This window comes from Sander vitreus, chromosome 4 (assembly GCF_031162955.1).
Source record: "Sander vitreus isolate 19-12246 chromosome 4, sanVit1, whole genome shotgun sequence".
In the NCBI taxonomy this organism is placed as follows: domain Eukaryota; kingdom Metazoa; phylum Chordata; class Actinopteri; order Perciformes; family Percidae; genus Sander; species Sander vitreus.
The window spans coordinates 31,366,919-31,394,568 of NC_135858.1; the positions used below are offsets into that span (position 1 = coordinate 31,366,919).

General features: G+C 40.1%; 1 protein-coding gene across 1 annotated transcript; it reads right to left on the reverse strand.

The window, feature by feature from the left end:
• Positions 1 to 1,432: 1,432 nt before the first annotated feature.
• sypl2a (synaptophysin-like 2a) lies at positions 1,433 to 27,142 on the reverse strand. The gene is made up of 6 exons (XM_078249333.1): positions 26,953 to 27,142; positions 26,637 to 26,711; positions 14,879 to 14,991; positions 9,515 to 9,713; positions 8,492 to 8,665; positions 1,433 to 3,494 (listed from the first exon to the last, which is right to left on the reverse strand). The coding sequence occupies exons 1-6, from the start codon at positions 26,965 to 26,967 to the stop codon at positions 3,369 to 3,371; spliced, it is 702 nt and encodes a 233-aa protein (XP_078105459.1). The 5' UTR covers positions 26,968 to 27,142; the 3' UTR covers positions 1,433 to 3,368.
• Between the last annotated feature and the right edge of the window lie 508 nt (positions 27,143 to 27,650).

The following is a 27,650-nucleotide window of genomic DNA, read 5'->3' on the forward strand; positions in this document are numbered from 1 at the left end:
AGGCATGTCAATATAATTTTTTTTTTTAGGAAACAGTATGCATTTTATACCAGCGTTGAGTGTTGCTGGGCCACACTGTGTATGGGTACACAGGCCTCTGTGGGCTGTGGTTTTCAACGTGGACCTTGTTCAAAGTTGTCATCATGTGAAAAAAAACCCTGTGAAATCTCCCTTTATTGCGTTCTCATAAAGACAATAAAGCTTTCACAAATCTAAAAGTGTGTTTTAGACACAATTAATACTTTATCTTAATGACTAACATGCTTTCAATACAGAGGAGGATCAGTCACTCAGCAATGTAAGTTGTTTGCCTGCTGAATCGGACGCTGTGAAGTGAAGTTGAAGTTTTTTTTAAACCCTCAAAGATTTTGTGCTTTTGAGAAAACATTCAGGGCTGGAGACCCAGAAGAGTTAGAACGCCAACACAAAGAAAGAGGAAGGTGACGGGACATCTGGCAGAATTTCCGGAGGCAATGGAGCAATCCCGGAAGTGGAACGTCGTGGATATAGACTACTAGTAGAGTGAAGCACAGGGATAGCCTGGTGATCAGAAGTCACAGGTCCACACACGTGAACACACCTTCCCCTTCCCTAATCCCTGGAAGTGATTAAGCACCACACAGCTAGTCAGAGCCGCGCTGAAACACAAACACTATTCCCCATGAGGACGTGATGTAACTTTGTGTGTCTGGGATCTTGTACTGTCACCACCTAATATCATATATCATCATACGTCAAACTCAGGAAAAATATGTGTGCATCTGTCAGTGTCAGTACATCACTTGAATTTGTCTGGAAAAAGTGATTTGTTCAGCAAAAATGCTGATGAACAAAGCCTGTAGACAGGGGGGGTTCGGGTGGTTGGACAGACACCCCCCCCCTCACTGCCAAAGGTCCATAAGTTAAGCCTGTTTTTTTGTGAACTAGTTTTTATGTTATAAAATAATACATATTTTTTTAAATAACTCCAGCCAATAATTTGAATCCCTCTTCAAATAAATATGATCTAAACCAAACCGAAGCCCTAATCTTGTTAGAAGAACTACTTGTAACACCAACATGTAACAATCTGACGTCTAATGTATCAACAATCCACGCAACCACATGCACTCATAGTGTGTGTGTGTTAACAAAAAGGTCTATCTGAGCCTGTCAGCGGCAAAAACAGCACTTTTAGTGGATGTAAATTAAAGGTGCGCAATAACTTGTTTCGTACTGCTTAATATTGGACCAATTTAAAAAATTGCTGTTCCCGTCAGTCCCTTAGAAACAAAACATAGGAAAATAGGGTCCAGGTTAAAAAAAAAAAAAAAAAAAAGTTACCCATTAAGCAGGATTGTCTTATTTCTACAAAAACGTATACTGTCAGACTAGTATGAAAGCTATAATCACATAAACTCATTGTGTAATGTAATTAAGAAAGGAGTCAGAATCCAGCAGTTCCAGCTCTCATGTTTTACACTTGTCAATACAGATAAACCTTGGTTTCATTTTGCACAAACAAGGCATTAAATACATGAAGTCCAATTACATAAACATCCCACATATGACTGTGCTCTAGTTAAGATAAGATTTCTCTTTTAAAATTGATAAAGCATCTTACGAATTGTGTTTAATTTCAATATGATGTGGAAAATATATTACTTTACTTACAGTGCCTCAGGCAGCCTCTCATTTCTTCCCTACAGAGGCTAAGTTGGTGAAATAAAACAGCTGCACAGGTGGCCCAATAACTCAAAACAGTTACTTCATAGAGATCCTTAGATCCCTCTGTGATGACAATAATCAGCGTGATGAAAAAGAGTAATCAAAAGTGACTGTAGGAATTCAATACAAAACCTTCTAATGTATGGCACTGGCTGTAAAGTTACATGTAGAGCAGAACTATGGGCATTAAGAAATACAGAAAGAGTACATCAATCTGGCAACCACAGTTTGCCACTTTTGTTAGTTAAACTATTTATCATCACACGATTAGGCCTAAAGCTATTCAGTGGATAAACATATTTAACAGCAAATCTGACATTACAAAACAAATCAAGGAGAAGCTTATGCCACTTATTTGGAAAATACAAACAGAAACCCAACATTGGTTTTAAAAATATGTAACGGACCAATTAGTGTAGATAAAAATACAAATGAACTGTATATAAATAAAGTCATTGCAAGTCACCTTTCGCAAAAAAAAACAACGCACAAACAAGAACGAGTTTTAGTGTTAAGGAGTAGTGTAAATGATAACATTTTGAGGTTTGGCCTGACATCCCTAAGTTCCTTCCACTGTAAAGGCATGTACAACAGATACTGGAGTAAACATGTAGAGAACCTGCCTTGTTCTGTTTACAGGCTGAAAACAAGGCTGTCACAACCAACCTGAAACATCACGCAAAATGACACGTTCAAAATTAAAGTCTGCCAGAGAAGTGCAGTAGACTGTAATGTGATTCTTCTTTTTACTTAGTATTCTTTTTAAGCACAATAAATTCCAAGTGTGTTGAAACTGCAAAACCCATGGGGTTATGAAGTATATTTAAGTGTGTGTGTCAGTAGATTAGAACATTGGTGGGGAAATGGCATGGCAGTTAACTTAATGGTTAGATGGTCTGGTGCCTCAGAGGCAGAGATGAGAAAAGAAGAGAACACATGGCTTAGTCCGATTATAGAGCAGGGCTCTGGTATCAGTTGTTGCTTTAACTGGAGAAAAAGAGCATTCAGCATATTTTGCCCCTCGTGCTATGACTCATCTATTGAAATTGAAATGACAAGTGACTGACATGTTTAGAAATACAGTACTTGGAATCTGTACTGTAGCATTTTCTCTTACTGATTACATATTGGAAGAAGAGCAGGCCCTTACTGGACTGAACCCCAGGGGTGCATTTGCTCCCACCTAAAAAGTTTGCTTCTGGATTTTGTTTCTTATGGCAACACTTGCTTTTACTGGGTGTGAGGGATGTTGGCTTTCAACTTCCAGCTTTTCTCTGGCTGAAGACCAGGAGAGATTCTGGGTTCTTACATCACAATTGCATCACTAGGTGGCTCCCTGAAGGGCGGACATCAGGGGAGGACAGTGTGCTAATGTGGAAGCAAATGCACTGCAGGCCTGCTGTTCTGAACACCAAATACATACAGTGATGACAGATTTAAAATAAAAATAAAGGGTTTTTGGGGACTAGGTTAACTTGAGCTACGTAAAGACCCGTAACTGAAAAATAGCTCCGACATGTGTTGGGAGGTATAGGGGGTATTTAGGACAGTTGCCTTCCTTTTGTTTCCATTTCTGCAGGTTAACATCAGAGACCAGTGTTGGGCACAGAGCGTTTGTGCTGTGGGCACGGGGCTATGCTTGAGGAGCCTCAGTGATGTGGCTAGGGCTCAGGGGGCCCTCCTTCCTCCATGCTGGCTGGTGGGTTGGGATCCCTGTGGAAAGGAGTCTCCTTGTAGATGAACCAGCAGTTCCCTGCCCACAGGATCATGTTCAAAAAGCCAAATATCTGTAGAAAGACAAGAAAAGACATAAGATAGGAAGTGACAACAAATAATGTGTACGGTGTACTTTTAAAGCTCACTGTGTTCCGATTAATCAAAATGTTCTTGAAATTGCAATATGTCCCAACTGCAATTTTCAAATCGCAGGAGGCGCAATATAGCCAAAATGCGTGTCAAAATACCATCTGGAATTAAATACAGTATTGACGTGCTGCACAGATGTCCTTGCCTACACGTTGCCTTTCTACAGACATTAGAAAACATCTTTGTTTGCTACACATCCCTCATGATCATTCCCTCAATTTCACAAATCAATCCGCAGTTGCAACATCAGTCAAAGTAATCGCAACTAGATATATTTTTTCTTGAATTGATCAACCCTACTGAATTGCCTAGTAATTTGTGAGGTCAGTTTGTGGTGAATTACACTACCTACATTCATTATATTCATGTTGTGTTCTCCACTTGTGTGTTCCAGTGCAGTCATGCTATAAGCTTTAAAAGGTTTCATCTGTTGCCGTCACACACACACACCGCTTAATACCACAACTATATACTATAGTTAGTTTGATATAGTGACTTTAAAGTAAGGCTTAAAAATAAGTTTGCCCTGTACATCAACACTTACATTATTGTCAGCAAATATGAAAATACAAGCTATTATTGCATCTACACATTTATTTTGATTACAATAACGCATCCAAAAATGGAAAATAAACTGCTACTGTAAGACCACACTTTAATTTTACTAAGTGCATTACAATTTTATTATACATAGTTAAAGCGACATTGTGTAACTTTTTAACCATAAAATAACATCAAATCATTTTGATTGCTACATTGACTTGTAATAGGGAGAATGGTGCCACTGCCATCTCCCCTGCGCGCCCCTAACACCTGTTCTTACACTATGTAGTCTCGCATTGCCAGACCTTCCTCCATAGATCTGGTTGGTTTATTGGCATTTCATTAAACCAATCACGAATTGCCTTGGGCAGTGCTGAGTGCCTGACAGAGCCACGGTGCCGCTGCAAAATAGCCTTTGCACATGTAGAACGTGTACTTTCAAAAGTTGTTTTAGTTATGCAACAGAAAACTCAGATTGGACAGATCGTCTAGCTAGCTGTCTGGATTTACCCTGCAGAGATCTGAGGAGCAGTTAACCGTAGTCCTCAGAAATCCACTGGAGTTTAGAACGCCAACACAAAGAAAAAGGAAGGTGAAGGAACATCCGGCCGAAATGAAAGACATCCGGCGGAATTTCCGGCGGCCCCTGAACAATCCCGTAAATTAATCGTCGTCGATATAGACTACACATTATGTAACTTCGCACTATGGCACTACCACTGATTTTGGTGAAACTGGATCATATTTTGTGGAGAAAAATATTTTTTTTCTTCTTCTCTGATGTCCTCCGGCAGCTCTGCGTCCACTCTCTGTGATTTACGGAGTTTGCAGATGGACAGAAAGCTTTACTTGTTGGTTAAGAAAGACTAAACGCAAACGGCTGGTGGAGATGTTGTGCAAGAACTGGAGCTGGACAAGTGGGCGACGGGTGCAGCAGCCGCTCCAGACATCACGGCAGAGGCTAGAGGACACGGAGGAAGCTACGTTGGACAACTTGGACTGGCTTTTGGCTCTGCTAGATTTTGATCATAAGTAATGTAATTATAACAAATGCACGTGTACAGTGGCGTATAAAGAATTACACTCTGAAACTGTTGGGTCGCCAAATCACAAAAAAAAAAAATAATTAAATACTGTGTTGCTTTGACTCTGCTGCAAAAATTGTGAAGCAAGCCCAGCAATGGAAGGGATGTCGGTTTTTATTTCAAACACCAGATGGCAGTGGCTGTACTCCACTGTTCCATTAGAGCACTCATATACAACAATAATCTATCAGCCACCCTCTAGTAGTTTGTTAAAATTGTAGTAAGTTTAGAATTGTGATTTTCCTGAAGACAGTTAGTGTACAGCTGGTGGAATCAGGTGGACATCAGGTAAGTTTGGTCACAGCAGCAGTTACAACATGCAGCAACAAATGCCAACATTTGACTATCAGCTCATAATGCTGTCTGCTTTTGGACAAAACTAGCGTTTAGACAGATGTACTGCATACTCTCTCAGGTATGGGCGGAGCAGTTAGTTATAACCCATCCGACTCACACCATCAGCAAGGTACAGAAGTTCTCCTATTAGAAAGCACGCCACTTAGGGTTGAGTATCGTTTGGATTTTTTTACGATTCCGAACCGGTACTTTTAAAACAATTCCGATTCCTAAACCGATTCTTGAAAAACTGAAAAATGCCATCAAAGAAATGTTTTGGATTTTTTTTTTCTTCTTTTATTTAAAATTATTTAAATGTAACAATATATTAATGTTTTAAAAGTACTTACATATATAATAAGCAAACCTAAGTAACCTAACACATAACTACAACAATTTAACAAATAACAGTTACACTATTAACAAGTAACAACAAAATAAATGTTGAGTTGGTATGCCAACCAGCTTCAAACTTTAGCAGTTCTTTTGCAGAAAAATGACCATATTTGCCTTCTCTGGCAAGATACGACACCTCTCCTAACTTATGGCATGTCCTGCACAGGAGAAACCTCTCTCAGATGGTGTCCAAGAGGCCTGGACACACAGGGAGGAGTTTGAAAGGGCAGACAATTTGGGGAGGCTGTCCCCCACCACCAGACTACAGAGTCTAGTCCTGAACGATAGACTAGCAGAGCAAGTGTAATATGATTGCTAGCGATCACGTGCAGTGAATGGTTAATATGCTTTTACGTCCGTTTTGGTGAGCCCAGAGGGAACATATGGCATTTTAAAAGCAGCCTACATTTACGATAGCTAGCTAACGGTAGACTACAGAGAAAGTGTGATATTTTTACGTCCGTTTCAGAGCGTGTACAAAAAGCCGTCTGTCAGTAGTGATTGTAGAGTGCATGTCTGAGAATAGTGCGGACACACGCTTCACACCGCGAGCGGGCACGTGCGCCACTCGGCAGAAAAGGGAAAAAAAAAAAAAAAAAAAAAGAGTCTACCGTTGTCCGGAGTGACAGAGGGAAAATATTTCAGTCGGAACCGAAATTTGCGTTCTAATCCGGTCCGAATACCACCGTTTGCGTAGGAACCGGTTCCATTGTGGAACCGGGTTTCGGTACCCAACCCTAATGCCACTGTGTTTTAGCGTTAACTGTAAAACAATATAACAACATTTTTATGTAGAGCTGCTCGATTACGGAAAGAAAACATAATCACGATTATTTTGGTCAATATTTAAATCATGATTATTTAAAATTTTAAATTAATTGCACAGCCCTATTTTGATGTCGGGTATCTTTTCCGATACCAATTTTATTAAATCTATTTAAAAAAAGAAAGAAATTACATTACAAATCTTTCTTTTTTTAAAGCACCTTTTACACGCTGTGATGCACATGGTAGTCAAGGCTCTCAAAATACAACAAACACAGGTGAGCCCGGTGTCTGTGCGCAACGTAGAGTTTTTCAGGCATGCCTCTATGATGTGTAGACAGCCTATCGGCAGCATTATTAGAGCTTGGTAGAAACATGCTGCGTGCCGATTGGCTCACTGACGCGGATGAGATTTACTCCTTAGGTCAGGGGTGTCAAACTCAATTTCACTAACGGCCACACTGGAAAATAAGAACGACATCAAGGGCCAGACTTTTATTTATGAGAAACGTCAAATATATTTGACAGTATTATTGCATGTTATATAAAGTCTTCTAACTTACAGTTTGGTCCACATAAAGTCCTAAAAAAAGTCAGCAAAAAAGTTCCTCAGCCATCAGAGAGAAAAGGTTGAACAAAGCATGGTCAAAAGTGACAAAAACTTCAGAAAAAGCAACAAAATGTTGAAAAAGCTACAAAAACTTGGTGTGCCAATATTAATTGGGATCCTTAAATTGATATGCCGAATTTGGCCCGCGGGTCTCGAGTGTAACACATGTGCCTTTGGTATTGAATGACGAGGCATTTTTTGATACTTGATACTAAGGAGGCAATTCAGTCAGTGCCTACAAAGTATCGAAGTTCAGTACCCATCCCTATCATTCTCACGTTACCGGACCTTCCTCCACAGCACTGCGGAGGAAGGTCTTGCTAGTCTACACAACATTCCTGGATGGGAGAAAAACCATCACAATTGTCATGGGTGGCAGACACAGCAACAGTGCCTCTGCAAAATAGTCCCGGGAAGGAACTTGTTTTGGTGGAACATGTGCACGTATCTCTGGAATTAAAATGGCTGTTGAGTGTGTGATGAGAATTTTACTTTTAAAAACTTTTATTCCTTTTAAAAACAGCTTACACCAGAAGGTTATCCTATGGTTTAAATTCATAATAACTCTAAGGTGTAAATGTGACCTAGGTACAAGAATAAGTGGCCTGGGTGTGTCTATATATTAATGACCATGATGGTTTAGCCACATAGTTTGCCTGCTCATTCTGCATAAACAGTCAGTCATACATGTTGCGATAATGAACTATGGTTGATGATACTATATGTGATACAACAAGACAGACTGAAGCATGAAAGCCACTAATTTAAATAAAATTTTAAAGGACAACTATTGAATATGCATGGCTTTGTGCCCTTGACGTGCAATACGTTTTCTGGGAAGTAAAGCTCAGTTTTCTTGTTTAGTTGGTGTGTGGATGGAGTGATTACATCGAGGACAAAATCTGTCCCACAATGTTTGAACCTGAACTATATATTTGAAGATCTTGTTGTTATTTAGAATCAAAAGGTTCTGCTGGAATGTGCAAACGTGTGTCCGGTTTAGGACAGCTCAGCAGCTCTCATAAATCCTGGAGCAGACAGGATGAGTTTCCCAATGGTTCTAAAAGTTTTTTTTAAACACTGTCTCCTCTGAAGGACAAACATGGCCACTCTGAGAATGTTGGGTCTCTTAACAAAAAGGTACTACGGTCTGTAGCAGCTGCACTACTTTACCAAGACTTACCACAGAGGCATTGAGGCGGCCCATGGAAGGAAACTCTCCTGGCTGACAGATTTCTTTGCATGACTCCACTAGGTGCTCAGGGTTAGTGGCCCACTTGACATCAGTCAGGCCTTTGCCCCAGGCTGAGGACGACACGAGCCACAAGAAGGCAAAGGCAGCGGTCAGCACCAGGTCCTGGAGGGGGAGTACACAGTATACACTCAGCATTTTTACATTCACAATCATATCACACAGATGTTCTGAAGGTTCTTTGTTCCTGTCGCATGTAAACCTAATGAGTGTGCTCTCATTCCAAGAGCAAAATCCAGTTCATAGTTTCTAGAATTTCTTATTTGCTGTGTATTTTGTCATTTTAAATTCAAAAAAATAACATGCACAGATGTTTTGGCTGTGTTATATAATGTGCTGTTTTGGCATCTCCATCCGGTCTTCATACTTCTATATTGATGCTCAGGATTATTAGAGGGCTGATGCCTCAAGATTACCTTCTATGTACATGTGCTTAAAAATAAAAGTTTCACTGTATTTCTGCCTGAGATATAAAGAATGAGATCTAAGTGTAGATTTAGTAAAATGAGATTAGGGCCATACCAAAGTCACATGTTTCCAAGTACAATAGAAGATGTAACTCTGTGTAATAATTATGTAGGAGTTGGATGGGTGTTGGTGACAAAAATAGTAGGGATATTATTATTATTTTCCACAAGCGAACCAAATGCCGTCACCAAGCCAACAAATGTTCACCCAAGACACATTTTAAAACCAAGAATGAGGGTCTAAGATGCCTGATAACTATTCACACATACAGGTTCAATGTAGTAGGCTCTCTCTTGCCTCCCATGAGGCTGAAGCTAGTGTGTGTGCTAAATATCACACATCCACCTTGTTGTTCTAACGCAAGGCTACAGAGATGTAAAAAACAACTCCATCTCTGCCTCATTCACACCCACCAACCTGGGGTATGAGCGAATACCTACTAAGGTACTAGGAAAGCTCGGTGATGACGGGAGGGTGTGTACTCACCAAGATGGGACCACGGGTGGTCTGGCGGTAGACGTTCTGGTAGCCAAGGTAGAGGATCAATGTGGCGGTGCAATAAAGGAACCCAAACACACCAACACACACAAAGAACTCTGCCGAGGAGGAAAAGTCGCCCTGCAGGTAGGTCACACTGGATTGACTGCCGTTGCATGTCGGCATGTTATATGGGTGGGCTGGCAACCTGAAGGAAGGTAGAGAGGGAGAAGGCACTTTCAACAGTCGCTCTGATGACTTTTGTTTCACTCCCTTTTGTGTGATTTCAGAGAAAATAAGTCCTCACCTGATTTACTCTTCTATCCAAGGAATGCAAGAAGAGAGAATATTAAAAAGGGTTAAGCGAGAGTTGTAAGGTTTTACAAAGACTGTATGCACATATATATGCGAGAGAGAGAGAGAGAGAGAGAGAGAGAGAGAGAGAGAGAGAAAGAAAGAAAGAAAGACAAACAAAGCAGTGAATCAGTGGAGTTACCATTTTTTTATTGTTTCACAGCGGTTACATTCTAAAATACATATAAAAACACCCACACTGGAAGGAGCCACATTGCTGGATTTTGGGATGGTTTTAACCTCTAAACTCCTCTTAAAGGAGAATTCCGGTCGATTTCAACACGTAGCTCTGTTGTTTGGACGTGTGCGGTCAGTAGCAAGAAAAACTAAAACAATCGGTGCTGCCTACACCGTGTTATCCCCCTGCTAGCGTTAGCACCCAACAGGCTTAAACAGGGCAAGTTTTAAACGTGTTTTAACCCTCTAAACATGCTTGATATGTTAATAACTATAAAATTACAAGTGCCTACCCATGTGCAGGGATTCCTTCCGAGGAAACACAGAAAATTTGACTGGAATATTGGATTGTATGAGTTTGACAATCGACTAGTGTGGACTTGACCGGAAAACAGGAAATAAACAGAGGTATGTGCACTGGCTGGATTAACACAACTTTTATGCCTTTCTGTCACATCTACTGCAGTCAGGTTCCCTCGGAAGGAATCACTGCCCATGGGTAGTCACTTGTAATGACATTTCGAGCATGTTTAGAGGGTTAAAACACGTTTAAAACTTGCCCTGTTTAAGCCTGTTGGGTGCTAACGCTAGCAGGAGGATAACACGGTGTAGGCAGCACCGACTGTTTTCGTTTCTTTTTTGCTACTGCCAGCACTCAAATTTCCAAACAACAGAGCTACGGGTTGAAATTGACCGGAATTCTCCTTTAAGTGATAGCATGACAGCTCTAAATATGTCTATTCCAACCTTGCAGTACAATGTGTTACCAAATGCATTCTCAGTGACCACTTGTGATCAGATCTCACTTCCCAGCTTAATGCAAATACACATGTACATCATTTCCGTTTGAATGGCTGGTTGTGTGAGTGTGTATATAAATGTCCGTTGTTACTCTCACATATATCATACCAGTGTTTCCTCTACCATTGTTTTGGGGAGGTAGCCGGCCCCCCCCAAAATGACCCCCTGCCCCTCCTGAAAGGACAAAATTATAAAATGATGCTATATATTCCACACACAAAAAAAACAAATGAGTGAGATGAAGCTGTTTTCACACATTCAGGCAATTCACTTCCCTTTCCCTGCCTTACAAGTTCAATTCATTTTAACTTACGGGCTGGCTACATTACCTGCGTAATGTATGCGGAGCGGACGTTCCAACACTACGCTTTCACTATAATCAATTAAACTGGCTACACCAGGCACGAGAGCAGCGAGTACAACCCCCCCCCAGATGAAACCGCTTCACAGCCGCTTTCTCCAGAGAAAACAGCACTACGAGATAACATAACATGAGGAGACGTCGTATGAGCAGCAATGTCTGCAGTAATATCCTACATATTTGGGAATTCAGGGACGTTCTATGAAACTAAAAATAAGGTTATTGTAGGGCTGTGCAATTAATCAAAAGTTTGATCGTGATTTTGAGAAAAAAATATTATTTAGCACTTTATGTTTAGTAAACCCTTTTTTTGTCTTGTTGTGAATGACGCACACTTTTGCCCCTCCAGAAGGCTAAACTCACTCAGCCAACATTTGAATATATTTATTATATCATTTATTTTAAGGGGAATTCAAAAAAGTGGCAGGGCGAGCTACCCACCGGCAGGATCGAGACAGGGCAGGTGAATTTAAACAATGTCGAGTTGAAAATGCATCTTGTCACGTAAGGGCCCTGTTCATGTTGCACAGACATTTTAATTGCATTTTGTGTCTGTTAAGAGGCACAAAGGCACTCTAAAACCTGCCCCGACAACTGCCGTTTTAGCTAAGTGGAAGCTTGTACACGTAGCTGCAGCTACTCCGTGTTGCTTGCACCGAGTCGGTAATAGTCTGGTTTTTTTTTCAATCAAAAGTACACGCATATTTATAGCGATCACGATTAACGTAAAAATTGGCCGGAATTCTCCTTTAATGTGGCCCAGGAAACATACCCTTACACACGGATATAAGAATGCAGACACGTGGCTCGGATCTCAATGTATCCTCTTAGGGCGTTTACACCTGTACTTAGAGCTTTCCACTTGTGATCTGTCTGTGTGTGTGTGTGCGTGTGTTTGTTTGTTTGTTTGTTAAACGGCGGCGTTTAAAGACTAGGCTGGAGTACTTAACAGAGAAACACAGAAGACGAAGGCTCCAGCATAATATGATCCTAATTAATATGATGGAAGAAGAGAGAAGAGCAGAGCGCAACAGGCAAACGAAACGACGGGTAAGTTTAACTAGCATTAACAATTACCTGGCTGAATGCGTGATGTTTGTCTTAGTTAGCATACGTAGGCGAATTGCAACAGACCGTGAAGAATATGTACTGTTCGCGTTTCAGACGTTGCTAGGTCACTAAGGGTTCCTATGCGGAAAAGGGAAAAGGGAAAAGACCCTGCCCTGAAGTAGGAGCTGAAAGAGTTACAGGAACCGCGGCCAGAGGAATTTATAATACTCCCCAAATTGGTCCAGTCGGAACACGATAAGAAAAGGGCTCTAGGAACGTTATGTTCTAGGAACTGCAAAAATCCCCTCCGGATGGAAAGGGACTATTGGCTCGAGGTTGCACACCCACGTGGGGTCCAGAGGATCTTTGTTGACGCCCAGAAATGTCCCACACACACACTGCAAAATTAGACAAAGACAGAATCCAGGCAGAGGGCAGGGTCACTGCAGATCCAGACACCACCACACACTTCTACTGGGTCATAAGTGATGACTGAGAGCGATTGTTTTTGTATTAGTCTTTACATTGTATTTGCGTATATTCCTGCATACTATACCTTTAAAGTAAAACCTTTTGTCTGACGTGCTAAACAAGAAGTTGCATTAAATATTTCCGTCACTGACGGAATTTTTTTTAACACTGATGGAACAATCTAAAGTCTGTCCGTCAATTTGACACTGAGGGCAATCTACTGTAGCTTTAATAATTTGATTTAATAGTTTGTGACCTATACCGACAACTTTATCTTCTGGCTACAAAAGGCCTGAGAGCAGCGCGAAAGTGGTGCGTATGCGCCACGGAGATCCGCTCTACATATGTTAAAATAGGCAAGTCTACTTTTATATTTTTTACAGCAAAACACAAGCGAAGAGGAAATTAAAGGCTAATTTAGTTTTTTTCAACCTGGACCCTATTTTCCCAAGTCAATAGAGTAACTTTAGCTAATAGCATTAGCTTACCTCTGCTCTGTCTGCAGCTCTCCACTTCAGAATTACGCTTTAATGACAAATGAATTGGCGGTTCGTTTACATTACCAATACAAAATGTCACAGCAGCTGATTATCTGAAGTTTCTCTAAAAAAGCCTAATAATTGAGATTCCGTTGATTGACAACGAGAAAGTATAATGCTACCACTGTGCTGAACAGAGATCTAATGTGTAAAGTAACTTTATAATGAGTTTTGTATTTTGCTACTGTCACTGAAGTATTGTCTAAACTACTGTTAAGGTTAGGGATAAAGGTTCACCTTTTCTCTCCGTTCATGTGTAGATTCTACACCTGCTTTCATCAGATCTTAATGTTGGTATTGTTTTTTATTTTACCTGTGCAAAACCTTAGTGCAATCCTGTAGTAAATAAGAACAAATGCAATCGTACTGTTAAGAGCCTAAGAAAGGGCTGCAATACTTAGTAAATATTCCGCTAGTCTTGTCTCAAAAGAATGTTCTGTTTCTGCTAACCACTCTGATGCTCTCAGCTCTGTTTGCTCATGCAGAATGCCAGCAAGTCTGCTAAACTCCAGATGCTGGCACCACTTCTTTTACTGCCGTCCAGTGTGATCACCATTTTGACTAATAACCCTGTCTTTATTGACTTTCAGTGGAATAGTATGGTGCGGATATGATCATATATAAAGTTCAGATGGTATAAACGTTACAGACAGACAGACTCACAATCAAATCATTATTTGTGCAGTCATCTGACAACATAAACATAAAGATATGTTACTGCAATAGGAGTACTGTGTATTTGGCTATATTTGAGACACAAAATTAAGCCATCAAAGAGAGTTCCAGGGGAAAGAATGGAGGTTTAACCTGCTGAGACCAACCCTGTGTCTTAAATTGCATACTTCTGTACTTACACTTGCTATTTTGAATACATAGCGTGTTCACACCGACAAAGTATGGCCAAATGCAACACTATGAGTACCTGTATGCTGCACTCAAAGCGGTCAAAACGTTGAGTGTGGAACACTGGACACTACTCGCACTCAATGGTTGCTACGGAGCGGAGGCTACGGGACCACCAACGTATTTTCCAATATTTTCCAACTTGTGAATGTGGCGGGCGAGGAAGCTGCAGCGGTTGCAATTGAAACGGTGAATACCGAACTATACAAATGTAATTTATACATGTATATGACTTTATTGCAGTCAGATAGTGAGAAAACAGGCTGGTATATATTTTGTATGGCAACAAATAGGTTGTGGTAATGCTTCGCTGGGCTGCAATTTACCATTAAAGAGAGGAAGAAGAATCATTTCTGGTCAGTGCAAAACGGCCTTGCGCGACTTGAACACTACCCTGTCAAAATGTACACACTACACAAGTGAGTACATAGTATACTACTACATGTGTACTCATGGAAGTATCAGAATTGAGACACACTGCTACACAAGTGTAAAAGCCATACTTTTCACCAGATGATGACAGTAATCCACAATTGTGTTGTTTGCCAACTGAAAGGTTTTGTCCTGGAGTTTTAAGAAAACAATCTGAAAATCCTGTTTCACACACTTACTGTATTTTAAAATGTATTTTTGATGTGGACAAGAGATACTAGAGATTAATAAGAGATACACAGCAGAGGCTATTATGACTGGGAGCGCTCTAGTGTTCTACAGTACCTGAATGGGTAGTCAAACACAGGCTCTACAGGTAACTCTTCCGGGCATTTGACTGTAATGTGGGTTGTCCCAGAGTAACCTCCAGTGGTGGCAAAGGCAAAGATGGTGAAGACCTGTAGGGCAGAGAAATATACGAGGGTTAAAGGGTTTTTAAGGAGAGGCGAGTTTGTTTGACTGACAGGTGTCCCAAGCTATCAGGCGTTTGGTTTTAAAGGAAATTAAACCTGGTTCAGCTGCTGTAATTCTGATTTAATAAAAACAATACACTAAATAGATTCATAAATTCTTAATACAAGTTTTTATTCAAATTAAATTATTGCCAATTTAATGACAGACACAGTGAGAAACTGCCATTACTGGCTAATGTCCGTGTTTACAGGCTGTGACATACAGACTAGTTTGTCATTCAGTAATCAATTTAATAATGTGAATTCCTCATGGTTATAAAAAAAACTTTCAAAATGTACTGTATTTTAGGACCAGAGGTAAGATTCTACATTTAAGTCGATGCATTTTCCCTTCTAGATGTGACTTTCACCTTCTGAACTAATTTCCCCACTTTAATATCACTCTCCTCCCTGCAGTCAGCACATCCTTTTTCCACACAGGAAACTCCCTTCCTGCAGCTCAGAGCTGAAAGCAAAACGCTGGCACAAACCAAACTTTCAGCTTCAACCAGCCTAGCTAGCTCTTACAAAAAGCCATCATATAATTAGATTCCATTTTTACTAAAGAATTAGTACTATGCTGGTTATCTTATGGAGCCTATCTTAAGGATAGGGCAGGTGATTTTCTACATTGTACTCATTCCGTGAAAAGACCTACAATGAATGCATTAAAACTAGGGCTGTCAATTAATTAAAATATTGAATCGCGATTAATCACATGATTGACCATAGTAAACTCACGATTTATCACAAATGGCAAGCATTTTAAAGAAAACACACTGATAATCTATTATAAACGATATAGAAGACATACTATATAGGATACAAATTATGTGATTCTGATAAATCAAATATGCATCCCCTGCTTGCCAACACTCTTGATTTTCCTTCCGTAGCTGTGTTTCTCCTTCTTATCGGGTCTGCAGCCTTGCAAACTGTTGGCCGGTTGGTTTGTGTACAGCAACCATAGCAACACACAGAGCTGACCATAAGCTGGAAACAGGCAAGAGGCCGTAAACTGCAGTAAAAACCCTGATTGAGACGCATATTCCGAATGCAGTGTATACGTGTCCAAAGAATGCTTCTTAAACCTGAATAATACCAGAATATCCCACGTCTTAATCTGAAAATGCTATATTCGCAATAAGGCCTTATTCTGAATATCCAACCGGTATATGCTGTATCAAATTTGGAATATTGTCATATTCGGAATAATAGTGGAATATTGGTGTGCATGTAAATGTACTCATTGCTGCATCTAGGCCTACTTGTTCCACACATTTGTGTCTGAAGTTTTTTTTTAACTGGAGGTAGAAACTTTCCTATTTCCTGTGTCATGTGAATGACAAGTAGCCTATACTGCTATAAGTGTCACTTATAATGCAGCGCTGAGAAGACAACACTTAAGTTGGGTAAACACTGTAGGGGTTGTTTTTCACACTGCATAAGAATGAATGTCAGCAAAATGTTTCTCGTAAAGGGAGAAAAACACACGGATATCTTCAACTATGCTGACAGAAAGCAGACCCCAGCAGAAAGAATGAAAAGCAAATAGGAACCCAGACCATTTCCTCTAACCCTCATCACGAACTGACGGTGCAGAAAAACTGCGATGCCACTCCAGGGTCCCAGAGAATCAACTGCGGTGAGGGATGAACTGCAGTCAGGAGTAAGGCGATAACTGTAATCTTGCAGGTTTATTGCATGTCACACTTGCAAGATGGTCTAATAAAATCTTGGCTGCATTCTCTGTCAGACTATCAGTTTGGAGGTATGTCAGAATGTGAAATAAAGCCTGTGGATTCATAGTGCCAGGATGAAGATAGAAAAAAAAGCCATAGCTCTATGTTGTTTTCCTTTTTAGTAGTTTTCTCAAAATTGTCACGTAACTGTAGATATTACATATATGTGTGCTGGCATCAGGCAGTGTATTCTGTTTCTTGTCATGCCTTACAGCGAAAAACACACCGGGCGTGCATATAGCCCGCGTAGCGTACAGTACTGTAGATACGCAAGAAATGAAGTTAACTATGAAGTTGTATTTGACGTTACATGTGAAGTTGGATGTGGTTTTGAAATAAAAGCAAATAATGATGCACATTAATAAGCATCTGACTTAATATAAACATTATTTACCAAAACGAAATGTTATAGCCACCAGCATATAACAAGAAACAATACTAAGAATTACATTCATTTCTCCGTAATAATTAACATGAATGTAACATGTTGCTCAGTAACACAAACTGAGAATAAGCCACATCTATTACAGCACACATATCCATAACGAAACAAACGGTGTAATACGCCTTTAATAGCTAAGCACGTGGCTCCACAGTGCTATCTGTTTACTGGCGACTGCACCTTGCTAGCAAATTGCCCCAACACAACCTGAATATCAACACGTGGCTGCACAAGTAATATTAAACAATCTGCACATCTATGCAATAAGAAACGCAGCAACAGCAATATTATCAAGGCGATAATATATCTCTCTCACTCCAAATAAATTTCATGTCACAGGCTAACACAGGCAAAACTTAATCCACATTGTAACAGTACACTTATTGAAATATGAATAAAAATGTAGCTTAAACGTTTGCACAGATAATAAGGCAGTAAAACTCATGCCAAGCAAGCTACAGAATAGTTTTAACTTACGTTCTGGGCTACACACATGACTGACGAAAACAGGAAAGGAATGATAAAGAAAAAATGTCTGTTTACAGCTGTTCTGTTCCCTTCTCCTGTCTGAGCGCGAGTGATTGGCAGGAGATCAAAGCGATGACTCTCGTCACTGATTGGTCAATCAAGTGTTTCCACACCGTGGTAATCCACCGTGATAATAATATTTTAAATGAAAATGGTAATTGTGATCAACATTTTCACCGTGGTTTACCGTTACACCGGTAATCGTTACATCCCTAGTCTGGTACGGACAGATTGTCAACATCGGCAACTTGGGCGCCGAAATAAAAACGCCAACACAAACACGTTATTTTCACGTGTTTAAGCCTTTGGCCCATTGTACATTTTTCTGATGAGGCGCTGAGCGAAACCCATTGTGTTAATGAAAGATCCTTGATCATAAACATTCAAGAGTAAAAACGTACGACAAAACATATCTTGTACTGAAATTTCCTGTAACGTGTTGGATGAAAATGCATATTTGGGATTATGCAAAGTGTTTTGAAAGTTTGTTATCAGCCAAGAGTTGGAAAATTACCTCAGCGCAAACTTAATCACAGGCAAACAAATTGAAGATTCATGATTTTTTTTATGTGACGATATGGTCACCTGGTCACAAGAAAATTGCTCTTTTTTCATAACCAAATGGTGGTGTTGCAGTAGGCTAACTGTCTTGTAAAGTATCAATAAATATGCACTACAGCACCTAGGAACACCGTGTGACAAAGGGCACCCCCTCCACAAACCTCTCCCCCTTCCCAGGACATCCTTCCTCCAATCAAAAGCTTCTGATAAGGGCATGTGATCCATGCTTCCGTACTTTCTTTCAAGAATAATGTCCATTGTTCACTTACACCCACATCTACCAAAGCACAATCCCAAATCATCAGGATCCTTTGCAGCAAGTATATAACATTTGCATACAATGGGCCAAAGTACAGGGCCAGGCACTGAGGTGAACAGGCTGCAGTAGTGGAGTAAAGACCGCAATATAAACAGAAACACACACACACACACAGAGAACTGGAGTGCAGTACATTGCAAGCTGAGGATTTTCAGGAATGGGTCTCATCTTTCAGGTGTTTCTGGATCGCCACAACATTTCTCAGCTTTCATCTCAGCCCTGTTTGACCCACCCAGGCCAATCAGACAGTACCCCAAATAAACCCTGTGGAGAGGCGGGGTTCCCTGTCCCGAATCCAGTGTCCCACCCAGCCTCACATAGACTGACTGAAGCATTCCTCACTACTTCTCCTGGGCAAGGAGTGGCAGGCCAGATAAGAGACCGCAGCAGCCAGTCACAGGGTTCTGACAACAGCAGTTTAACATTTTAAACAACAACATTTATGGTACAGTTATAGCACATCACGTGAACATACAAAAAAATAGTGGCCCAAAATCCAACCCAGCTGGTCCGGACTACAAAAATAGCCAGACCACCTCCATAAGTGGTGACCACCCTCTATCTGACACTGTGGCAAATGTCCATGTTTACAGGCTGTGGCATACAAACAAGTTTGACATCCAGTCATATGAATTATAAACATCTTCCAAGAGCATTACAGTAGAGGAGGGGGGCAGCACTAGAATACTGAGAAAACATCACCCTGAAAGAATTCTGTTTATTTCAGCCGTGAGACTGAAGCAGATTTACAACACCACATTCAACTTGCTAAACTGCCTGGAGTAACTGGAAGTTAAATCAGATTTTAAAGCTCATTGACCATCTTAAAGGTCAAAAATTCTCAAACGCAAGAAACACAGCCACCAAACTGGTGGCCAGGTTTCAACTAGGGGTGATACATCGGGATCGATACATCGATTCAAAGATCCAGTGAAAATATCGATACATATTGTCTGTAAGAATCCGTCTGTAGATTCCCACTTTATATTTATTTTTATTAAAACGAAGTTTTTTGTTGTTTTTTTTTCCATTGTCTGGAAGAGCTCAGTTATAAAACGGACACATCACATTTAGTTTTTTTGGAGTTTATATAAATGTAACCGTGTTGAATTGGCATATGACATTGTCTCGTATCGATTTCAGGTTCCTGAATTGAAATCGTACCGTGAGACTTTAGGATATCAGCAAATATCGTATCGTTGTCAAAGGAATCAATACACCACTAGTTTTAACTAGGGCTGGGTATTGTCAATGATATTAAGATTCAATTTCAATACAATCTGGTCACAATCTGATATTGATTCAATACTTCACATGAAATCACTATTCATACACGTAGGCGACTGAAATAGCCAGACAATTCATCGAAGTACCTTCTGTTTGATATGGTTTAGAGCAAATTGAACCCAAAACTTTTCATCATTTCATATACTTTATTAAACAAAGAATAAACCATTAACTTGTATGCTGTAATGCATTAAATACAATATAAAGTGCATACACACTTTAACGTACATGATGTTATTTTCTGCCGCTAGATGTCTCTCAATCAAAACAATGGATGTAAACACAGACTTTTGATGTCGTGAAGTGGCATTATGGGAGTTGTAGTTTACATTGTTTAAAACAATTGCCGATTAAAATATATCTGTTCACGGATAGGTCGGTTTTCACGTGCTCGGCCATGACCGGCAGGTCAGTCTGACATATGCCGATTTCATGCCGGTCAATGCTACAATTTACTGACAACATAAGTTATACGAGTTACAGTTCTCAAGGACGCACGCACACACGGACGCGACAGCACAGTCTCTTTTTCCTTTCTCTCAACTTTTCCGCCATGTGTCGCGCGTACCCTCTCGCGTGTCGCACATGTAGGGAACCTCATGAATTAACCTGCAACATGTCAGCTGTTTGGAAATTCTTCAACGTGTGTGCAGAAGATAACAAGTTTGCAATATGCAAAACCTGCAAGGAAAAAGGGCGTGGAGGGACAACACCAAAATCAAATTTTTTTTTGTTGGATATTGGATGTGAAAAGAAGGAAATGGTTCTAACATTGCACTTTAGATGTGTGTGAGTTTCCCACACCAGGAGTAATTTATATAGTTCTATTTTATAGTGATCCATTATCTGTTCAAAAATGTTCTATGCAAAATGTTCTATTAGAGAAAAAATAGAAAATAAATATTTGTGTGTGCTGTAAAGTGGTTAGAAAAAATGAAATCGGAATCGGCTAAAATCGGTATCGGCTGGCTTAACTCAAAGAAAATGGGAATCGGCCTAGAAAATTGTAATCCGTGCATCTCTAGTTGTAACCTTATAACGTCAGTGTTTCCCACACAGACTAATGTGTGGCGGTGCGCCGTACTATCAGCACCGGCCGCCCCACATTGCGTTTCGTTATTCATTTTAAAACGCTGTTTAAAACACGTTCTTCTGCATTCCCTTTCCCTGCTCTCCTCCGTCTCTCTGTCACTTGTGTCTCGCTCACATACACATACACACACACACACACAGCTCCTCCCACTGTGCGGTGTTTGGTGTTTTTAGCCCCCGTTGCCTTTCAGGCAGCGCGGCAATGGTTATGTCAAAGAAGTTACGTAGTGTTAAGGTGAGGGTTAGCTGCCTGTAGGGCGACGGAGGCTTAAAACACCATCGAGCTGTGACGGGGCGCATGGCTGCCGTCATGCTAGCGATGTGCTACCTATTTTCTCTCAGAGACTGAATGTAAATGTTGCCTGTATAGGTTTATTTAGCGTGTTCATATGGTCTGTTAATTACCACACACTGTTGTCAAATAATCTGTAAACCTAGTCATTTATCAGATTTCTCACAGTTATCCCGTAGCTTTCTTGTGTACACATTTAACATTTACTACTGCGGTGATTTATATGCAATTGCTACAACTATCAATACAGCATTCTCTGATTGTATAAGACCATGCTATTTACTTCTTCACAAACATGACAGTTTATATTAACCACACAACACATGTCTTTTGTTAACTACGTGTATTTATTGAGTTTAGAAGTTAACAGAGGGTAACATTTAATCTTTGTCTTACCAGCATGTGCTCTCTTTGTTATAAAAGAAAGTTTGCCGCAATCCTCAGGTTTAAATGAGGTTAGGACTTCCGGGTTAACAGGAAGTTAACCGTAATTTTAAGTAATACATTTATTAGCCATCAAGATGTCTTGTGGCTTTGTCTAAGTGGAATGTTAATCATGTAAATGATATTTTGTAAATGTTTAAAATGTTAGCTTTATAGCTATATGTATTTTGGCTGTATTGAGCGTTATTTGTCTACTCACCTGAGCCACCCCTATCTTATACTGTGGTGTTGGTATGTTCCAATTTGAGGGGTGGGCTTCAGGCTTATATAGACTGGCAGTGTCTGTTGCTGGGGGGAGGGTGAGGAAAACCTGAGGGAGGAGGACGTAAGTCTGTTGGATGCCCTCAGAGTATTGACTTGGTTTAAGGTCAATTAGGAAACAGCTGTATGTTGGTATTATCTGCTTGTTTTGACTCCCACGTCAATTTTACTTTATTTTCTTGAAAGTACATTTTTTGTTGCTTTCCTTAATTTTGTTCATTTTTAGATTATCATTCTTGCCTCTGTGGCCTTAATTGGGGAAAAAATAATAAAAATCCCATCGTTTCAACCTCATCGCCGACTCATCCTGAGTGTTTACATCTGCTCAAGACTATTCTTCGACAGCTACCCTTAACGCGAGCCCACAGCGTCTGTCTCCGTAAAGGAGAGAAGACGGCTGGCGAAATTCACAAGTTCACGAAAGGTTGGTATCTATCTCGTGAACACCTTTACACAATCACACATTCACAATCACTGACCCGACTTAGCAAACAAGCGATTGCGCCTGCTTTAGAAAGTTAACTAGTCGCAAGTTTGCGGTAAAATGCAGTTGGGTTGTCGAGGTCAAAACACTATATAGCAGCTGTGAATAAACATACTATAAATGTGTTATCATTTTTTACTCTTACACTGAATGTTTGCTGCTTCAATCCAGATGAGTATTGAAAAGTATTTTCCGCGACTGAAAAAGGCACGTTGAGGATGAGGACCAGCCTGAACCGGAGATATCAGTCTGTAACAGAGCTGAACAGTCCGACCAGTGTAATTAGTTGTGTTATTAATTTGTTTACAATATTTTCAGGCTTCAACCAGTGAAAGACAGGGTCAGGGAGAGAGAGAGAGAGATAGATTCGTTAGGCATTGAAGTAGGAGAGGAGGACAGCATCCAACAGTGTGTCCCCCCCGCCAAAAAATTGCTTTCTAATCTGTGGGAAACACTGAATGTTCCCCACCATGCATTAGCATGAGCTACTTGTCAACATAGCACACCTGGTTTTGTTTCAGTTCGCCTAACAGCTGGTTTGATTTGCATTGAGAGATGATCTTATGTAAAGTACCCCATACCAATCTCTAGGTATGGTGAAGGGCATGTGATGATGTGGGGCTATTTTAATTCCAAAGGCCAAGGGAACTTTATCAGAATCATAGTATCCTGGATCCATGAAATAACTGGCCTTTAAAAATAAACATCTGCCTGCCTCTATGGGAATTTAACATAGGGGTGTGTATACTTATGCCCCCTGTATTTTAAGAAAGAACATTTATTTATTCACGATACATTATTCATTCACAAAGAGAACTGGTCTCCTTAGAGGTTGGATTTTTCCTAATTTTTTTTAATTAAGATCAATTTCTAAATGATGGTTTTTATTTCTCTTTTTGGTCAACTTTAGCATGGGTGTGTAAACTTATGCAAGCCGCTGTGTGCACACACACACACACACACACACACACACACACACACACACACACACACACACGCACAGATGACCTTGCCAAAAAGTAACTCCCACGAAGCATGGTAGACCAGCCAGCGTCCGTATTTTAAGATGGGTCGGGCGGGTTGCCGTCATCGCTGCTATGCATCGCTAGGCTATGAAACTGTGGCAGGCCTAACATTGCCTAGACTGTATGCATTTAGTGGAAAACATGTGGATTAGTCATGGAAAGTGAGAACTGTGCCAGTTTTCCTTTTGTATGAAGCAGCAAAAAAGTTGTAGCATGATGTGTTCGAGTTCACTTGACATTGCATGTCCTGTGATGTGAAAATTGCGCACATCGCAATATCAACGCTGAAACCCCCACGTCACTGAAATTTAGGCTACATCCACACTATTACATTTTCATTTTAAAACAACGTCTTAAAATAGAGTTGGAAGCAGACACAAGGGCAACCACGTATGACCCATAGAGATCATCCAACTTTCTGGTTTAATTTAGACCTGCTGTTTTTGTATTAACCTCATTGCAATTAACCTCACCTTAAGTCTTATCTTTAAATAAAGTGGTTTATATAATTAACGGCTGACTTATTCTGATTGCCTGACTTCTCATATAGTTTTAATTCGGTTGATATTTATTGAGACTAATATTAGCCAGGCTTTATTACTCACCTTCCTGGAGTGAAACTCTATTGCCAGCAGCAGATAATACCTGCTGTATAAGTTAATCATCAAGCGGACTAGGCTGCTCCACAAGCTCACGCCTTAAATACACACAGCACTGCCTGCTGTATCCGGGCAGTTAGCACAGTAGTCTTCCTCAACGACATATAGACAGCACAACGAGTATTAGGGGCCGGTCACATTAGAGGGGCCATTCCTGAACTATTTTTTTTTTGTTTGTTTTTTGTGTATGGTGAATTCAAGTTACTCATTATGAAGTCGGAGTCACAGGGTAGAGATATTTAGAGCATCCTAACCATTTCAGGGTTTCTCCTGGGTCACAATGGGCCTTTGGGGGATCTGCGCATGATCGGTCTGCGTACAGTAAATGCAATGAGTCGGTGTTACCTGATTTGACAGAAATCTATGCATTTACCTGTATATTATGCTTGAGTAAATAAAACCCCAGTGTACAAAACTGGTTAAAAAACATTATATTAATACTGAAATAAATAACCGGGAGAGTCCGGTACAGCCAGACTCTCATATACAAGTTTTTGTTCCGCTTGTTCAACAATTGTTTGGTAAATTGCTCTTGAACACATACGGATTGCTATTTTTAATCTAAATTTTTACCATTTTGGTGCTGGTGATTTTCCTTTGGGGCTGGCTAAAACCTCTTTGGGGGGTGCCAAAAATCCCCATATGCAGGAAAAACCCTGCATTTGATTCTCAACAGCTGTATACAGCCACATACAACTGTTCACAGAAGCACCAACTTGGCCTCTGCTTTCAATATCACCCATCTTACATATTCATCTGCTTGATTGTGAATTTATTTTTTTGTGTAACTACACATGGACTCAACAACACTCCAGTTCTGACTGGAAGTGCTAAACTGTCTGAAATTAATGCAACCACTATTATAGCTATTATTTCAATACAGAAGTCACAATACTTGGGAATTTCCTGGCAATTGTTTCAACTTCCAGTTTGGTCCACTGCCATACATAATTGAGTGTACAATGAAAAGTGTGCAAGGGCATAATCATAAAACGTTGACATTCTCCAATTTAGGTTAACATGTCACTTTGTAAATAAGTAGCTCCAGGCATTCACCAGCTATGGCATAATTTAACTCAATGAACCAGGTCAAAAGTCAAGACTCAAATGACAAATGAACAATGCAGAGACAGAGGAACCTGCAAAAGTTAATGAACACGTGTTTGTCTGCCTTTACACCTTAGGCTATGTACTAGAATACCTTGCTTACAACACTGTATAGTGGACACTTGGTCTAGTACGTTAAATTAGGGCTGGGCGATAAAACGATCTCGATATGGGATCGCAATGAAATTCCGGTCAATAACGATGATTAACTTGGACATATTTTACTCGATTTGGATAGATCCAACAGCCTATTACACAGCAGAAATAAACACCATTCCATTTCAGAAGGTGGTGGTATTGCGGTTGGCAACCAAAAGTTGTTTGCCAACCGCCAAAAAATGTCAATAGAAGAAGAAGTTTTTGGCTTGCCCGTCAAAGTACACGCCCATTTCCTACGCAGAGCATTGTTTGAGTTACCGGCGGTGAAGAAATGAAGGGGCATGGGCACGAAAGCGACGGTGAAAGTGAACTTGCATCATCATCCAAAGCTGAGGAAATTGTTGACAAAAAAGGTAACAGTCAATATAAACGTAAATTATATGGAAGTGGTTTGGATATCTCAAAAGCGACGAAGCGCAGATTAACACGGTCTGCAAAATATGCCGTCGGACGATGTCGACCAAGACGGGAAACACAACCAATCTTTTCTGTCAGTTGAAAAGTTACCAACACAGCGAGAGTTTGAAAATGCGGGCCCATGTTAACGTTAGTCTGCCAAAAAGTTTTGTCCAACATCCTAGTGGTTTTTTTGCTGTTAGCAGCACTAGCGGGGCTGAAAAACAACAATCAATCGTGTCGTCTTTTGCGACCATTGCCCCATATGAAAAGTGAATGTGATAGTAGTCACAGCTTTTAGTTTTATTTACATTATTTGCATTTACATTACTAACTTGTACTGTTTTGTTAAGGCAAATAAAGCATATTTGCAAAGTTAAATGTTTACATTTAGATGTTATTCAATATATTCTTTTATCACACAATATATTCTAAACCAAGCCATGTTTGCACAGTTCAATGTTACATTATGTTATTCTATTTTTTTTACGTTAATAAACTATATTCTAAAGTTTAACTAATGAACCCTCTGGTTTCTTCAGGTTTCAGTCATTATCAGGATACTCTTCAACCTGGCAGCATTATCAAATTATGTATCGTGATAAGTATCGATATTGATCAATATGGAAAAAATTATCGTGATCATATTTTTTGCCATATCGCCCAGCCCTACGTTAAATTAGTGGAATTACCTACTAGGAAATACAAAAAAGCACGAGGATCAAGCATAACTTGTAACTAACGTTTACGCTACGTGGTTTAGTATCTAGAGACATTTTAACTTTTTACTTACCCATTCTAGGACACGAATAAATCCAAGAGGTTCTTTCAATGGTCCCAGGTCCAGAGAAAATCCAGACACCAATTTCTGGGGATGACAAACAAGGTGTGTAAAAGGGCAAATAAAGCATATAGTGGCTAAAACATAGTTAGCCAGGTGACAACGAATTACTTAATTAGCGTTCACATTAGAACCCAATCAACTAGCAAGCTATCATTACCTGTTTCTCACCTTGCGGCTAACTGGCCCTGCCCTTGTTAGCCAACCCCTGCTAGCGACATGCTAAAGCTAACTCATGTCAACCTGGGTATTCAACTAACTAACTTACCTGAACAGTGTCCATTGAGACGTGCAACAACTACAAAGCTGTCTGTATTTATCTCATAAAGCTGTTGTTACTCTGTTTGCATTCGAACGGTGGCAAGTGATACAACAGCTAACGTGACTGACTCTCAGCAGGCGATAGACAGGCAGGAGACAACTGCTTAGACTACTGTCAAACTCTGTACAACTGAACCGCTGTCAAATTAACCACAATAAAATACACATTACTTCCGGTTAGTACTTTTCAAAATAACGAACAAAATAATAATATTCAAGTACTTCCTCCGCAGCGCTGTGAGCGGTCGAGAGGTCTGGCAATGCGAGATAAGTACATACTCATAAAACACTTATACTGAATATACTTGGCGTAGTGACGTTAAGTATGTATCGTTACTGTCCCACATTAACGTTATGTTTAACAGCCAAAACGAAAAGAAACTCTGCACACATGAATATGTGACAGTGTCAGAGTAAAGCACATCTCTAAAAAAGAAAAAGAGTCTCGCTGTAACAGGTGACTTTTATTGGAGTGTATATGCTATTATAGTTAACGTTATTTATCCCACTAATTTACAAATCCCAATTCCATTGAAGTTGGGAAGTTGTGTGAAACGTAAATAAAAACAGAATACAATGATTTGCTAATCCCTTTCAACCTATATTCATTAATGTTCAAACTGATAATTTTTTGTTGTTGTTGCA

Excerpts from the sequence above, each read along its gene's own strand:
- sypl2a (XM_078249333.1), bottom strand. Across the intron at positions 14,992-26,636 it reads TTATTCGTGTCCTAGAATGG|GTCTTCACCATCTTTGCCTT; the intron begins GTAAGTAAAAAG and ends TCTGCCCTACAG. Across the intron at positions 8,666-9,514 it reads CCACCCGTGGTCCCATCTTG|GACCTGGTGCTGACCGCTGC; the intron begins GTGAGTACACAC and ends CTCCCCCTCCAG.